Raw genomic sequence first — 17,910 nt, 5'->3', positions numbered from 1 at the left:
AATTGTCTTAGGGGATTGTGATTAAAAACTCCAAACATGAAACAAATAAATACTTCTACTCTGAGACAACAATTACCTATGTTATGAACTGAAAAACCACTACCCTTTTTTTATTAATTCAACACTTCCCTTTTTTAGTCATTAAGTAATAATTTTATTTGAAACTCTATTTTAATGCAGTTCGGTTTCAAATTACTTACGCGCAAGTAACGGTTTCGATGGTTTGGCTCAACAGCTTCGTTTGAATGATGTAGTCGGTTTTCGTCAGGTTTTCATACAAAAATGTGTAACTTGAATCCAACTGAAATAAGAAGTTATGTGGTTAGCTATACGTTTTATATTAATTAGAAATTATCAGTATCATCGCAAGGATGGGCGGAGGAGGATTTTGGCCTTATATCGATCTAAGATAGATTCAAAATAGATAAATTTTCTTTCTCGTGGACTTATTCTAAATGATTTAGGAGCAACACAACATGTGTTTTCTTCCACACCCTCTATCAGCCGCCATCTCCACGATCACTTAACCATATCATATTTGATAACCATAACCTTATTTGAAATATTTAGCTTTTATAATATTGCATTAATACAAATAGCTTACCTTTCTTACGTAGGGACAGTTGTGCCAGTCACTCTGAGGAGACAGTTCAGTAGTTGGCTCTTGACCCATCCGGTCAGCAAAAGACTGAAAAGTAATTCAATGTTTATTATTATTTGCATACACCGGTCGAATCTAGTTCTTTTATTTCTTTCTGAACAAAAAAAATAGTATTATTTTAGGCTTGTTTGCCCAAAGTGTACGTCGGTCACCAGACCTAAATAAATGAAATAAGTTGAGAGCCTCTCTTCTCTTCTTTTTTTGTTGCCTAGTGCGTATTATGTGTTGCTTTAGAAAAAAGAAACTACAACTAGAAATAATTAAGCTGATTAACATGAGATTTCAGCGGATTTCCACACAAGTGGGTATTCTGCTCTTTACTTTTTTTTATTTACCAAATGCTTTATGAAGCACAAACTGAGATAATTTCACTTTCATTTTCTCTATATAACTAGAAACCATGTTTCTATATTTAATCTTAAAACTTACACTAATCAAGTGTGGGGTCAGAAGACTGTTGATTTTCTCCTCCAACTTATCATAACCTTCAGGTTTCACGGAACAAAATCCATCCTTATCACACTCTTTTGGGATTTTGATGTCGATTTTGTTTCCTGTAAAAATTACATAAAATAAGATTTGTACAAAAAAAAATCAACTATAGTTTCGGTACAGTATAATAGAATGGAATATTGTAGTCTTAACTTACCATTCGGTTTAGCCCAGCTGATTTCCACAAGCAACACAATCTGTAAAATTCAAACAAAACAAATTAGAACCGAAAACAAAAGAAAACACTTGAAAAACAATTTGAAAACCAACTTCGGAAACCGTTTAAAAAAATATTTACCGCAATTAAAATTTTGAAAGACGCCATTGTGTTTACCAATTGACACTATCAACAATAAATAAAGAACTGTAAAACAGTTTATATAATACAAATATTTATTGTTGTGTCGGCCTGTGGGGGCTATAGACAACTGATGACATGGTGAAGTCCTCGTGCGTTTATATTTATTCATTAATGACACGTTTTTCCCTATAAGAGAAAAAAAAAACCTGAATGGACAAAGTCATACTCCAAGCGTGCAAAATACAAACGTCATAATTGATTAACAACAACTTGTGACGTAACTTATTCTATTAAATCATAATTTATTGCTATTATATTACGTAGTTATTCATAATTAATGGAAAGTCGTGCAACTGTGCAAGTCTTAAAACTACCGAGATTGACAATTTTTGACTGATTTAGAAATGGTGGTTTAGAAATGCCAAATTGCGTCCGTTACGAATTTACAGTTTACCCTTAAAAAGTGATTAAATTTGATCTTAAATAATTGAGAATCCCAGAAAATATTGTCTTATTTACTTTTTAATTTACTTTCACCTGCTCCTTGGTCTCAAAACAAGTCTTAACTCGATTTCCGATTGAGCTGAAATTTGGCATGCCTATTAATATTGCTTGTCAATGCAATAGTATGTCATATAGATGATCTGATGTAAGAGCTGGAAGGTAAACCATAAATACAATAATACAAAGAGTTTGTTCTCGTTTGATTCTTTTCGACGATTAGGAACTTTGCTTTTCAAAAAAAGCAAGCTAAAATTTGTTTCTTTTATTTGCCATAAAAACGTGGATGAGTCAAATTCGTTATCCAATCAAAATACGTATGATCAAACTGGAGGAGTATTTAATAACCATACAGCTATTGATTAACTGTAGATAGTAATTATCATATTGGTATTCAAGGAAATTCGCGATAATAGATCATAAACTGCTTTTGTTATTCAACAATTATATGGTCCTGTAGCGGCGATTCGTCCGACGAGTGACTTCTCAGTTTAATACATTTCAGTGATAGGTCAGCATAATCGCTCGGAGAAAAGCCTTGTTTTTCTTATTTACCTTATACCTTCCTACTTATTCATTCTAGACATTTTGGGACTAAGCCATGTTCTGAAGGTTATAAATGTTAAAATTTTAGCCGTACCTACTGGCAAATACTTGTGAGCTAATCGTCATAAAATATATCCAAAAAGGTTCAGAAATATACCGTTAAGAAATAAAGGCTCTATCAAATTCATACTAGTGCCTGTAGTTTGCAATCGAGTGTGACATATGCAATTAACCGAAGCACTTTTATTGACCGATAAAAACGTAATCGAAACACGGTGCAGGCATTAAATAGGTGCTGTAATTTCTCTTGCCTTTATTCTATTTATCAGAAAACAACAAACATGGCAGCGTATCTAATTAAAGTAGGTCAAGTATGACAGCGGTGTGCAATAATAATTATTCTAGATCAGAAAAACGGGATATATTGTTGTGGGCTAAGCATAGAACTAGAAGGTGAACTGAAAACAAGCTCATATACTTTTAATTAGAATTTCATTTCAGTAAGTAGCATGTTAATATGGACTCTTAAATGGTAATGCACCCCAATTCGTATCCGCTTTCTTTTTTTTTCTATGAAGGCGCTCTTCTAGTGCGGAAGGAACGATAGTAGAAATTCCAGCAGGACAGACTTACCTCTAAAATGGCATTAAATTTCTGTAACATCATACATACATACGAGGGCTAGGTACCGCTACGTCTTTAAGTAATGTTATCGTGGCGTCTCTTTTCTACACTGCAATTAAATAATTTTAAGTCGTTGTGGAACGAACAGGGCCAATCAACTAAAATTAATTGGCCGTCCATCTTTAATTAACAATTATTTTCTTATATTGGTATGCTGCCAACTAATAGTACGATAGATAAACATTTGAATATCGTTAATCGGTCGTCATTGAGGTTAATCATTCATCAATGGGACACGTTTTCAATACTTCGTAAGTGCTCCAAACTGAGCAGATATTGCGTGTAAAAAAAATAGAAAAAATATACTTTTAATATTTGTAGCTAATGGATATATTCAGGTCACTATTTGCTTGGTTTTGCGAAATCCTAAACAGTCACCGGGCTTTTACGCTATTTAGTGAGCACCTGCTTATGAGGAAAATTAAGTTGAACAGGTGTGTAATTTATGTCTGGAGCAATAATTGCTAATGGTAGGCGAAAGACATAGCACGTGTGCTGGCTTTATTTATAAAATACATAATTAAATATATCTTTCCAAGTTTGTTTTAATACTTTGCTCATTTTAGTTGGAAGTTTAGGACGTTGACATTTTCGCGGATGTCGACTATTTAGGACTGGATCTGCGATCGTTCTCGTATTAATTTTTATTGGTTGCATCCTATGAAGACATAGGGTCCGAGATTGGCACACATGTACAGCAAAACATTGTTCTGATTTTTTTTTCTGAACGCCTGTTTGATCTAGTTGTAAAGTATGTTTATTTTGTCTACAGGGGGCTGGTTACCTAAAACGGGCAGATACAGACCGTCTTCATGAGATTTTCTTAAAATACGCCACCGTCGAAAAAAACGGTGAAAAACACATCACAAGTGAAGATTTTGTACGAAAATTTCTAGGACTATTCGAAGAAGGTAAGTCATAAATTAAGCCCACTTCAACTCATTTGAAATTCGAATTAAAGTTCTATGAAAAGTAACTTGACAAACTTAATAGATTACTCTGCTCCATTTAAGTTTAACAAAGATTTAAAATTAATTTACGTAATAATCTTAAAGGCTCAATTAACTTTCAACTATGTTATGTTGTGACAATTAATATCCGAGAAGTTGCTGTTTCAACTAAAATAGGCTCGTATTATACACATTATTCCGTTAAATTTAAATGTCGTTAAAGTTTAACATTTAACTTCGTTAGTTTTGAATATTGTTTACTTATGACCGATTTATAATACGACGATTCGACAAGTTTTTTTGTAACTTATGACGTAAAGCGTCGTTTTTGGCATTCGTTGTCACGTGACCAGTGACTTGATTTTTTTACTGTTAGCTAGTGTCATCTACTCTTTTGTAATAAAACGTGACGGATGGGAAATCGGCATTAAAACTGAAAGAAAACGATCGTTAATGCAATTTGTCACTACAGTTTCCTGTGACGTCAAAACGGCATTCCTAATTAGTCACTGTAATGACCTAGTTCTATAGCTCTTATATAGTCGAAGAGCACAAGAACAGTCACAGCACTGACGTAACAGATGTATGTGCAAATTAAAAATCATTTCGTCTAGCTTCGATAAGTTTCACCGCCCCTAAGGGGATCCGGGCCCAATGAAAAGGATAAACGTTGCATATTAGTTACATCAGAACTTATTACGTAACAGAAGTAACTCCGTGCGTGGAATAGAGTATTTTCCTATTATAAAATAATTACTGGTTTACACATGCCATTTTACAAAGGTCGTTAATCTATGCAACGATGAGTGTTCAGAGTGACGTTCTGGGATATTTTCCTTTTATTATATACATGCATTATACTAGCAGTAACTTTGTCTTGTAGAAGCGAGATAACACTAAATACACGATTCTGTATAGGAGCGTCTCTTTCCCTCAACGTTATCTTGCTATGGTGTACATTTCTTCATAGTAAGTATGTATGTTCACAGATGACTACAATAAGGAATCGGTCAAGCTCATCGCGGGGATCGTGGACATGGACAAGGATGGGTTCATCTCATTCTCCGAGTTCCAGGCATTCGAGGGCTTGTTGTGTGTCCCCGACGCGCTGTACAAGACTGCCTTCCAGTTGTTCGATACTAACGGCAATGGACTCGTCGCTTTCGGTAAGGGGATCATTGTATGCAAATTTCAGCAAATTTAAGCAGGGTTTTCAGCAAGCCAGATTACAGATTAAAATTTGGTAGAAATTGTTTATGAGGCAATATCGTCAAAAATTAAGCTTTGACTGGTAACAGAAATGTATGGTAGTAATAAACCATATCATCTGAAAAAAACCTTGATATCACATTATGCTAGATGTTAGTGATCGTTAATCATATTTTATGCATTTTACAAATAATTTTGGACCTAATAGGAGTCTTTAATCATGAGCAGTCGTAGAGGTGGTGTTATCGGGATTTGGGCTTTACACTTATTTCCATATTCTAGACGAATTCGCCGAGGTCATGCGAAAGACGGCTCTTCATCAGAAACTGCCTTTCAACATGGAAAGTACCTTCGTTCGCCTATACTTCGGCAAGGACAAGAAGCGACTGGTAACATACCCTGAGTTCAGCCAGTTCCTTCATGATTTCCATGAGGAGTATGGTGTAGAGGCCTTCAAGAAGTGCGACAAAGATGGATCAGGGTTCATCAGCGCTGGAGATTTCAGGGACATTATGTTGTCCGTGAAGAAGCATCTGTTAACAAAGGATTTGATGACTAAAGTTATAAACGTGAGTGGATTTTGATTTGAAGACGAGGCTTAAATGTTTATTATGAGTCTTTAGTGATGATTGATAAGGATTTTGAATTACTTTTAATGTAGTAAGACAAATGTGAATCTCTTTTGTGATAAAGTCTTTCTTCCAAACTTGAGTGTTTTGGTTAAGTTTCATAATTCATAAGTACTGGGATGCTTCTTATCTGACTGAAGTATTAATTCGTGGTTATTATGTTCCCTCTTCCGCGACCACAGTCACATGTTTCTACCTGTACCTTCCGTTCTAGGCATCCGGATTTCCTCAAGGCGAACGCAAGATCAGTTTCCCCTACTACATGGCCTTCAACTCGTTATTAAACAATATGGAGTTAATCAAACGTGTGTACCTAAACGCGACGAATGGGCACCGAACCCAGGAGGTCACTAAAGAAGAGTTCCTGCATTCTGCTCAAATGATGTCACAGATCACTCCGTTAGAAGTTGATATACTCTTCACTCTCTGTGATATGATACATCATACGAATGGGTAAGTTTTCTTTGAATAAGGACCTGTGAATGGGAATTTAATCTTTATATTGAGAGGGGGTAAGAATCGACTGTTAGTCAAACTATAAGCGGAAAAATGCAAAAAAAAAATGCCTCGTAAGGGAATCTTATTACGCATAGTCATAATCATGCCACAGAATTTCATAATAATTTCCCATTTAGATAGAAAAATATTATGCAACTATCAGAAATCTTTATCAATATTGTATGCGCGTACTGAATAACCTAAGTTTCTATGTTTTTAAGTTCTAAGGAATTCCTATTTTCCATTTAAGAATTAAGAACGTGTTACAGTTACAATATTCGTCACAAGTCTCTTGATCCTTTTATGACGTTGAGTCTGTTGTTATGTGCGTCACAAAATTGCAACTTACTTTAGATACCCTTTCCGTAATAATGTAACCGGAATTTCCTACTTCCATAAAATTCTTTAGTTTTCAACGTTTAGCCATAATAATTATGCATTACTTCCTCGAAAGTAGGTAAAGGATAAAATTGCTGATCTCTGACCTCTTTTGTAATATTCTGGATAGATCAAGACTATAAAATTTTCGGTGCTATTTAAAAGCTGCCTTATTAACGCTGATAGCCATCCAAAAGTATTAAATTCTTTAAAACATAATATCTGCAGTTTAGTCACTATTGGACTTACGAGAACTGCAAATTGAACTAGCTGATCAGTGCATATTTTTTCGGGTTATTAAATTATTCCTGGCTCTCACAAATAACTTAGTCTACTTGTACTTGGTATACGGCTCTAAATAATATTAGTAACCATAGCTGATTCAACATTATAAAAACGGAAATCAATTTTTGATAGTAACTGTCGTGAGAATGATTAATTATTAAATGATGTAACGGTTTACTCACGCGTATTTATCGACTGTTCGACTCGCGATCCCGCCGCGTCTGCTCATGATTAAGGACTCCGGTTGGGTCCGAAACTAGTCAGGCTACCCCGATAAATACGCGTGAGTAAACCGTTACATCATTTAATAAGGAAATCAATTTTATCAATACTTGAACATTTTTTTTCTTCTAAAATATCCATTTGTCCTAAATATTTTGGCAAAGCACAGCGCATCTTTAATTCTCGTGTAAGTCCGACCTCCAAATTTCTGAATGTCAAACTTCTTAGATTAGGCAAACGTACGTAACACACTCGGAGCTAATCTAATCTTTTATCTTTACTACGTTATACAATTATTTGTATAGAATATTCCTTGTTTAGCTAATATAAGTATCTTTATCTGATATCGATATCTACTGATGATTTTGGTGATCATAAAACGTAGTAGCCGATGTCGTGTTTCAAGTTTTCTTGGAAATGTGTCATGTCACCACGCCAATCTCAATGTGCGCGAAGTGTCGCTCGTTCGGAGCAAGCGCAGGGCTGTCTGGGTCTGAGTGTTTTTGGACCTGTAAATTGAATGTTTGTTAAGCCCTCCGGGACCCATTGATTAAATTTCTTAACAATAATATACTTATCGGTACACTGTATCACCTTGTACAAATAAACAAATCTGATCAATTTTGGTATAAGTCAATGCGTCCTTCGGTGTATCTTTCAAAAGCTTTTTTTTTAAAACATACTTAAATAAATTGAAGAACATTAATGAACATCAGAAGATCTATAATATATGTTTATTTTATCTCAACCATTCCGAATTAAACCTAGGACATTCGATCATCGTTTCATCTCGATTGGAATTAAAGAAATTGACTAGACTAGACTTCATAGAATTGAATTGTCAATTCCCATTTATAATTCACACGTAAGCGATTCAGTTCACGTATAAATCAGGTGATACCTTATCAAAGCCATAATGGCATTAAATATAACTTATGGATCAATATAATGCCAGTTTTAACGTTCTATTATCGTAGTATAGCATGTAAAATATAGATAAAATGAGTAAACACATCATCTGATACTGACGAAGCGATGACAGCTTATTTTTTTGTGATAAAGGATTAAATTTAATAGATTTTCTTACGTCACTAAAGTTTAAACATCGAGATTAAAAATAAAAATCGGTTGAGAATCGACTTTCAAACATATCCACTTTTAATGAACAACTGTTTATTTGAGTGGAAATATATTCATTTGTTTATTTTAGGCCCGATTTTTCAATCGTCAGATAACTTTTATTTGAGGAATATATATGGCCGTTTGACATTTTTTCTATAAGAAAGCTGGCAAAACGTTAAACATATTCGTCAAATAAAAGTTATCTGGCGATTAAAAAATCAGCCCTTAGTCGATTACTGTAATATGCAATGTAGAGAACAAGTAAGCGAATTGCACTGAAAGAATCTTGATAAAGTGATCGATAGGCATAATGCTACAGACACATTGTTCGAAATAAAATTAAGATATTTTGTATCGGAAAATATTCTTAGGTAAGGTATTTTCCCCTAAAATTGACCATTTTGTAATCAAACATTGATTCATTGATTTATTGATTTGGTAATCAAACAAGACCAAAATAATAGGTGGTAATTTTCGTGTCTGTGATGTATGAAAGAAACAACTTTCAATGCCTTACTATATTATTTAGGAATAGCAGAATAAGACTCTAAATTATATTCTAATTGTAGTTTTATTACATTGCCGGCGTCAGTGGGGATGAGGGCTCCGAAGTGTGGGTAACGACACCTAGTCGCAACGGGTTGGTAGAAATTAACTTGTTTTGTGCAGAATGCGTTTGGAAAAAAGTTTTTAAGCTTAAACAATACCTATATGAAATAGGTCTGATAATTGATAAACTTAACACTGTTGCTCCCTGCGGAAAAAACTTTAGTTCCAAAGAAAATGTTTGTTGAAATTTTACCTCTAAAACTATACGGTTTTGGCTTGATTTTAAAATATTTTTTGGAAAATAATGCAACCCCGCTTATTATTTAGGCATTCTATGAAATGGAATGATATAACACATTTTTATTATTCATAACCCTCAAATTTATTGAAAAAAACATGGAATGAATAAAACAATTCTCGAGACATTTTTTGACTTTAATTCTGTACGAGACTACGAGTAGAGCTTTTAAAGCTCCTTAATGCCCAGTAAAGGTTTAAAACTATCAATTATTCCTTATTTGCAGGCGAATGGTGTATAACGACCTCAACTCCATCACCCCAGAACAATACTTCAAACAAGTCACACGTCGCGTTGCAGAAATCAAAGCAGTCTCAGTAAGTAACACCGTCTCTTTCATACGTATACCAATCGACATAGCTGTCCTGCTTTAACAAGGATTCTTTCAGGAGCAGTCTTCATAATCAAATGTATGTTTAGTCTAATTTAGACATTATGTATATAGAATAAGAGTTGTGTTTTGTTTGGAAACATCACTAACTGACAGGTATCTTGTTCTCTTTCTTTCAATGCTTAATAAGGACGAGGTAAATATGTTAGAGCCTTATCGGTATATTAACTGTTTGGACCGCATACTGGTAAGTAAGGCCAACAAAGTTTATGATGTTTCTATGTTTCTTTTCAAATGGCAGTGAATTTTGGTAACTATTAGTAGCCAAGTAAAGTAAAACTGCGACTTTTCTTGCCAGTCTTATTCACATTTCTTAATCACAAAGTTGCCCTAAATAATTGTAAATTAACTATTGCATTTGTGTTGTTGTAGCAATCTGTGAAAGTTTACTCAGATCACTAATTAATATAGCTTAATTTATTGTTACAAGCATATGTGTCAAGCACTTTAAAATACCAAAATTCAATGTCTCTTTTCAATACTTACTCTTAATTTAGATATTCATATAACATTTTTCACGTCATATAAAAATATTATATAATCATAGAAGTACAGGCTATGCGTCTGTGAATAGTTTCTTTTTCTTGGATTATATTAATATCCTAAGTTTTAAAGATATTTTTTTACATTTACTGTCACGTTTTGCTATGATATTAAGAATTTTATATTTACGAAATTGAAGAGCGGGTTTCTGGAAAGCTAATCAAAAGAAGACCAAAAATAATCGATGAAACGACGAATTAAATTCGTGTGTCGCGGAGGTTTCACAAACATTCTTGATGTCACATGCACAAAAACACTGACTTAAAAAGCCTTCTTGATGATGGTAATAGCACTCAGCTATTCTTGCACTTAAAATATCATACTAGTAAGCGCTAGTGATTATTACTTGTGGCCAAAGTGATCGCAGTTCGTCGAATTACCAGAAGAAATTCAGCTTTCCAGAAACCAAGAATGTTTAAAATTATTAGGATAAAATTCGCATTTAATTCTGATTTTTGAAGTGCGCTCACCTAAACAAGCTATTCGATTTTATTCGGTTTTCGAAGCGTTTTTCTATTTGCTTAAATATCACATTTGAGTGTTTCACGATTTGTCCGTTCACTAAAAATGTGTTTGTTGAACACTTTAATACATTATTATATTAAATTGATATTGAAGGCACCTTGAATGACTGAATATTTACCCATGCCATATAAAATTTTCTTTGTACTATGCTATGAGTAAAACGGATTGTTGACGTTGTGGAAGCGAGAAGTCCGTACACTTCCCATAACAGCGTCTCGTTTCTACAATTTACTGCTACGATTGAATGCTCTAAATTAGTTTTTTTATAGCATGACCTTAATATAAATAAACTTTTTTTATAGTTCATCCGTTCATACAAAATACGATTGGCTAGGCTTGAAGTCTCTAAGAGAGCGTTAGAACGTTGTGGTAAAGCTAAACTTTTCTTGCACTTTGACACTTACATTAACACTCCAATACTGTACGAGGAATTAAAAACAAGAACACTAAGTTAGCTGTCTATCGAGCGTAGTTCCAACTCTTGCCACTGCACACATAAGCGCTAGTGTCGGGTTCCAGAAAATTAACTCGATCTCGATTCGATTTGAAAAGAACTTAATTCTGTCGGGAGTGCCGGTTTCTATAGGGATGAGAAATGGGTCCAATGGCTTTAGACTCTACACAATGGCCTTACACTCATCATAATTAGACAGAAAATAATAAGAACTTAATGTGATCGGTCTAAAAATACTTGAATAACATTTCACATTGACACGCATCTTTCGAACTTGAAAAAGCCTCGTATCAGTATTGTACCGTCAAAGACATCTTTCTTTTTAACTTTTACCTTTAAGAAAATGATTTGTTAAATATGGCAATATGATTGTTTCAGAGCCCCGAAGAAAGAAGTGTTTTCATCCAGATATTAGAAAGCACGTATCGATTTACGCTCGGTTCAGTGGCTGGTGGTAAGTAAAACTGTACATTTGTTTCGCTCGGTAATTTAATAGTTAGGTCTGGGAGACCGGATGGATTTTAAGCTTTTCTACTTTAAGGATCGTTATTAAATTACATGTTTATAAACACTTCATACAGTATTGTGCAAAATCATTGGGATACCTATCCTCCCTCTCTAACTCTTAATATTAAATATACTTTAAAGTGTCCCAAAATATTCAATTGAAAGTCACATCTTGCATATCACAGTAGCTCCATCCGAAAACGCGTGAATATCTATCCATCCAATGCGCTCAAAACGGGGAAAAGACAAGGCAAGAGGTCATTTACCTATATGTAAATCTATCTTTCCAGCCGTTGGTGCATCTGCAGTATACCCAATAGATTTAGTGAAGACTCGTATGCAGAACCAGAGAACTGGTTCGTTCATCGGTGAGGTGGCGTATAGAAACTCTTGGGATTGTTTCAAAAAAGTCATCAGACACGAAGGAGTGTTCGGTCTGTACAGAGGGCTGGTACCACAATTGATAGGAGTCGCCCCTGAAAAGGCTATTAAGCTGACGGTAAGGGTTTTTGGATAAATAACCATTAGTAGGGTACTCTTAAAGTAACTCTGTTGTCGAATTAGAAGCGAGATACTGTGTTATGCGCCGTCTCATATCTTAAAGCTTAAATTGTTGGAGTTCTTTCGCTTTTGTTGAGATTGAAATGAAAATCGTTCTTTTTTTCAGGTCAACGACTTGGTTCGTGACAAATTATCAGACAAGAAAGGCAACATATCTTTATACGCTGAAATATTAGCTGGTGCTTGTGTAAGTGTTAACGACTATTTTCTTATTACATTACCTAAGTTAAATTAAGGTAAGGTAAAAAAGTTACCTATTCTACAATCTATCTATTCTTCAATAGATTTTTTATTTTCTTTCTGGTCCTACTCCATAGGAACCGTGCACCTAGAAATACCGTAAGGTTTTAAAAGTGCCTGCCTACTGGAAATAAAAATTACTCAATGACCTTTATTATTTACCAGGCCGGTGGATCTCAAGTAGTATTCACGAATCCATTAGAAATTGTGAAGATCCGTCTGCAAGTTGCGGGTGAGATCGCTACGGGTACTAAGGTTCGCGCCTGGTCCGTCGTCAAAGACCTCGGACTTTTTGGCCTGTATAAGGGCGCTAGGGCCTGTCTCCTGCGTGATGTGCCGTTCAGTGCTATTTACTTCCCTGCTTATGCTCATGTTAAGGTAAGATTTTTATCATGTAAATATTCATATCATATGAGATGAGATGTCATAGTTGCGTACTGAATCGTTGATTTCAAAGGTGAATAAATAGGCCTAAATTCAGATAGGATTCGTTTAAAGAAAATGACAATCTTTTCTTTTTGGTTTAAAAGACGTGGTGGCCTAGAAAGTAGTTAATAAACGAACGTATGTTTATATCTTTTACAAAAAGTTCGACCCTTTTCATTTCCTACATTATTATTTGTAGATACAACGTGATTTATGTTTCAATAACCTTTCAGGCTAAATTCGCTGACGAGAATGGATACAACCACCCTCTAACGCTGCTAGCCGCTGGTGCCATCGCCGGTATCCCCGCCGCCTCGCTCGTCACACCCGCTGACGTCATCAAGACACGCTTGCAGGTACATTGGGACGTTAAAGCTAGGCATACACGTTACTAAACAGTTTTATCGTACAAATGAACCGATTTGAGGTTTCCCTGTAAAACTGCATTTAGACTGTATAGGTGAAACCGTAACGTTTATTTCTAGTTTTACATAAATATAATAAACTATGTTGTTGAATTCGTGCAAAGTATTGTGAGTGTGAGTATTGAGAGTGACGCGCAACTCTGGCCTCGTCTTGGCAACTGAGCAGTGAAACTGAGAAATATGAATAAAAAAAATTGTCTACTAAAGATGAACGAAGATTTGTGCAATTTTGTGAATCGTATTGGATAATTTCTCCGTTTCACCTCTCCACTCTGGTGGACAGACAGCCTTAACAACTTAGGTTGTTTCTATGTTGTGCAGGTAGATTTGAGCGCGAGACGGAAAAATCAAATATTAAAATCTTGTTACGCTTATTTTAATGCGTATATTTATTTTAGGTGAATTGTCACGCTGACATAATAAAAAGCTATCTTATCAGACATCTTTGATATAAAAATTATGTCATAATACGCAATGGGTGGTAAAGGTTAATAGTGACTTGCAGATCATGCCGAAAAATTATGTAAGGGAGTGATTTAGGTTTATCAAGGGGAAATCGATCAATCAAGCAAGATAGCTTATGTCTTTATTATTCTACATAAACGAATTTTTGATTGTTGTCTGCGTTTTAGAAATAAACACACTCGAAACACGTTCGCGACGACCGGCATGGACCTGGTCTCGGTCGGGCGTCTCAGTCGGCTTCGCAAATTGAATATTCTATACCCTACCTTATAATATACCTAAGGATATCTATTCGAATAGAAAGTGTTTGTCAACAAAGTGTCCTAATGTTTCCAGGTTGTAGCCCGATCGGGACAGACTACCTACAACGGTGTGATAGACGCGACGAGAAAGATATACGCGGAAGAAGGTGCTAGAGCTTTCTGGAAGGGAGCACTAGGTATGTATAATATTTTTATAATATTTTAATATGTTTAATAAATTTTATAATTTGTCCTACCTAACTGTACTTGTTTCCAAAAATAACCTTCTAGAAGATTAATAACTTATTTGTTTCGTTACAGCGCGTGTGTTCCGTTCGTCGCCACAGTTCGGTGTGACGCTGGTTACTTACTATGGGTACTACTTGTGTTGCTCAGTAAAACTCCAGTTTGAGAATGCTGTGAAATTTATTTCGAAACCAATATTTATACCAACATCCTAAGAGTCTCTAACATCCCATTGGCTGTCGATATGTCCACAACGTGTGCAGCCAATCAGGGTTCGGCACGCTTAATAAAAACTAGTTGCGCTGCATCGGCCGCTCAGTTAGTTGAAGGCGATCGACGCAGGAGTATGTCCGTTGATGACGCGTCGCCGAGAACTCGAGGTATAAATACGGCCGTTCGGGCCGGCAGCGTTCAGTGTCCGTCCGCGCGCCGCGCGGAGCGGTCGTTATGATCGGTGTTGTATGACGGACTCCCACATTACGAAATCCTACAGCGTCTGTTCTACGTAGACTTCGGAGGAACGTAAGTATTTACGGACAAATTAAATAAACGAACAGCTGATCTAATATAATAGGCAATTTCTATTTCTTGGACTAGTTTTATCGGTCTTCTTTGTCTGTGTGGTTTTTAAAGTGTAAAAACCATAAAGTTAACCAGCTTTGTTCTAACAAAATCTAATCAGCTCATTAATATTTCCAGTCGCCCATCGGGCTCCGAGTTACACGTAGCGACACCTATCGAGGAAACGATGAAGAAACCGCAACACATCGGCGGCTACCAGGTGGCGCTGCCAGTACTGACCGGACTAGAAACCAAGTTTGGCATCTCTCTCCCACGCTGGTCCTATCCAAAGCCCGCCGCGCAATAATCTAGGTATCTTGTAGCTTGGAGCTTGTAAAGTACGAAGATTTCAATAATGTAAGAAGCAAATTGATGTTTTGTTTCTGAAAGGCGATATCGAAAAAGTTGAAGATATTATGTGTGATTGACAACAAAATCACATATATTTTATTTTCTTTTAAAAAATTACTCAAGAAATTATATTTCTATTAAAAAATAAACCACAGTCTAGCTATTCGCATAATTCTAATATCCTCACCCTTTACTTAAATACCAAGACAACACGCTCAAAAACACTTAAAACAAGATTGTTGCTGGTGAGGAAAGAAGACGGTACTACACGCAGATCGTTGCGCCGTTTCATTTCCACAACTAACAGTTTTGTTTTGCAGGCCTTGATAACACGTCACGACTTTATGCGAATAAGCTTGTCATCTTATACCTGCTTACTTTAATAGCTCCATAGCACGATAACCTTTAGTGTTTTTTTTTAATACAAGGCAATGGTATTGCCTACACAGACAGTTGAAGTTAAATGAAACTCCTTATATATTATTCGTGAACTATTTGAGATTAAAAGACATTAAGTGAAGTTTAAAAGATTATAAATCATTAGTTTCGAAGGATAAATAAGATATAAAGGTTCCTAGTTCCTAAAGGAACTTGTGTGAAGAAATGTGATGTTAACGGAAATAGGTTTTTGATTATATTTTTATTTTCTAATTTTATTAAGTATAAGTGTATTTGTGCGTAATTGTATTCTAGAAAGAGATTTATATCGACATGCTTGAATTTAGCTCTCTTTTAGTACCCATATTGTATCTTGTATAAAATTAATAATTCGGCAAGTATTTTTACTTATCAAAAAATACTCTAATATATTGGAAAAGGCAATCAATTCCAATATATTTCTTAAATACAAAATATTATGCCCGTTCGTGAAAAATGTACTAAAATTATAAAATATGCTAGAATAATACTTATAAAACTTGTAATGTATAAGGATTTTCATGTAACAACCAGGTAGCACTAAAAAGGCACTATTTTGGATAAAGACATCACCTAACGTAACTATCTCGCAACTTTTAGCATTTTAAAGACCCGTCAGAACGGAGGTCGAATTTTTAGATTTGTTTTTACATTATTATGTTACAATGATCAATTATTTATATAAAAGTATACGGAATAAGATATATCTCTATTTAATTGCTTAAGGCACACTGTGTTGTAAACTATTGCTTTGTTCCAATCATCATGCATTTTTTAATTTAAACACTGCCACTGTTTTGCATTACGCCGTCCTTAACTATAGACAGAGTAACGCAGTAAGAAGTAATTCTTTTATATTTTTGTTTTGCATTTAGAAAATAATAAAAAAATAACTATTTTTGTATTCATTTTTTTTCGTTTACTACTTATAATAATGTTTCGTGTTTCCTATGATCATTGTAACATACGAACATGTATTTAGTTGTAAGCAAAATCGAAATCAAAGCGAACTTTTTATTGTTGTTTTATTTTGTTATCTAAATTTCGTAATTTAAAACAGATATTGTTTTACACTATGTATAATATTTGAATCGGCTTAGACTTGAATTGTCCATATCTCATAGAGCTTTTAAATATCTAAACACTTGCCTTTAAATATTTTTGGAAATAAGTAAGTTATATCAATCTCGTACTACTTCTTCATTTGTTTATATATTTAAAAGCAGATTATATAAGTGTAATTAAAATACAAACACTTTAGATAGTCTACATGAGAATGTATAACAAAGTTCAAATAAAATTGATTATCTATGTTAAACTTTTTGGATATTGTGATCCTAAAAAATAATGGAAATTGTTTTATTGTAATCAATTTTAATAAAGAGATTATTTAGGATATAATGCCGACTTGTTTTGTCAAACTTAGGTAAATCAGGATTTGCGTGAACAAGACGGAAAAATATTATTCATGAGTATCTTCAAACCAGCTTGGGCACGTCTAAATAATAACATCTATTTAGCAATAAAAGCTGTGTATACGCTAAAATATAAGTTTAAAACACTATTTTGTTACTAATTAATTATTTGGTGGAATTTTAAAGCAAGATTTTGCAGCATATCCTACAATGTTTTGATGCTATAGTAGTTATAATAAGTCAGCCAGTTTAAAGAGATTTTTGTTTCCTTTAGGTATATTTTTATAATGATTAACAAATTGCTTAGTAGCGATTCCAGGCATTTAGCGTCAAGGGTCAGCAATATCAAAACCCATATAGCTTTTGCCGCACTCACCTCGCCTGGAACATTTCACGGCAATTTTAACTGTCGACGACATTTTAATGTTTTCAATAAACGTAATTTCGAATGACAGTTCTGAAATTAAGTTAATCATTACAACAGTTTAAGCGTTCTATGGTTTTAAAACATGAAACCTATCTCTAACATTTTAGTCTTTATTGGAGATAAAATAATTAAACAACACTGGCATTTTATAGAAAAAAAAGAATCGATGCATAAATTTATAACTGATATTTTTCTTGCTTTAAAATACTACAAAGTTAAGGGCGGCCCAACTTCTAATGCACAATTTTGTTATCTTTAGCGTATAGTTAATGTTGTATGACAACATTGTAAAAAGTGAAAAATAGTGTAACGACAGGTGATAGAAAGCCGATGTGAGTATATTTATTGATATTGTACATTTGTGTTAAAAATAAATCGAATAAAACCGA

General features: G+C 34.4%; 2 protein-coding genes across 3 annotated transcripts in view; one reads left to right on the top strand and one right to left on the bottom strand.

The window, feature by feature from the left end:
• LOC113500852 overlaps positions 1–1,971 on the bottom strand; it is a 4,207-nt gene extending 2,236 nt beyond the window's left edge. Inside the window, exons 1-5 of the mRNA XM_026881753.1 lie at positions 1,452–1,971; positions 1,311–1,350; positions 1,091–1,215; positions 605–688; positions 201–301 (exon numbers count right to left, since the gene is read on the bottom strand). Coding sequence (XP_026737554.1) covers positions 201–301; positions 605–688; positions 1,091–1,215; positions 1,311–1,350; positions 1,452–1,478 — 377 coding nt within the window. The 5' untranslated portion in view covers positions 1,479–1,971. The remainder of the gene's footprint in view (positions 1–200; positions 302–604; positions 689–1,090; positions 1,216–1,310; positions 1,351–1,451) is intronic.
• LOC113500848 (calcium-binding mitochondrial carrier protein Aralar1) overlaps positions 1–17,910 on the top strand; it is a 26,529-nt gene extending 8,619 nt beyond the window's left edge. The window contains exons 2-15 of one of the 2 annotated variants that reach the window (XM_026881748.1): positions 3,958–4,096; positions 5,125–5,301; positions 5,627–5,913; positions 6,188–6,426; positions 9,552–9,642; positions 11,617–11,692; positions 12,036–12,244; positions 12,413–12,493; positions 12,712–12,924; positions 13,206–13,328; positions 14,199–14,301; positions 14,426–14,471; positions 14,828–14,872; positions 15,050–17,910. In XM_026881748.1, the coding sequence (XP_026737549.1) occupies positions 3,958–4,096; positions 5,125–5,301; positions 5,627–5,913; positions 6,188–6,426; positions 9,552–9,642; positions 11,617–11,692; positions 12,036–12,244; positions 12,413–12,493; positions 12,712–12,924; positions 13,206–13,328; positions 14,199–14,301; positions 14,426–14,471; positions 14,828–14,872; positions 15,050–15,218 (1,998 nt within the window). In that variant the 3' untranslated portion in view covers positions 15,219–17,910. The remainder of the gene's footprint in view (positions 1–3,957; positions 4,097–5,124; positions 5,302–5,626; positions 5,914–6,187; positions 6,427–9,551; positions 9,643–11,616; positions 11,693–12,035; positions 12,245–12,412; positions 12,494–12,711; positions 12,925–13,205; positions 13,329–14,198; positions 14,302–14,425; positions 14,472–14,827; positions 14,873–15,049) is intronic. The other variant, XM_026881749.1, reaches the window with a different exon arrangement.

Source organism: Trichoplusia ni, chromosome 14 (genome assembly GCF_003590095.1).
Source record: "Trichoplusia ni isolate ovarian cell line Hi5 chromosome 14, tn1, whole genome shotgun sequence".
In the NCBI taxonomy this organism is placed as follows: Eukaryota; Metazoa; Arthropoda; class Insecta; order Lepidoptera; family Noctuidae; genus Trichoplusia; species Trichoplusia ni.
Note: the sequence above shows the minus strand (reverse complement) of the source record. Positions and strands in the feature narration are given on the sequence as shown.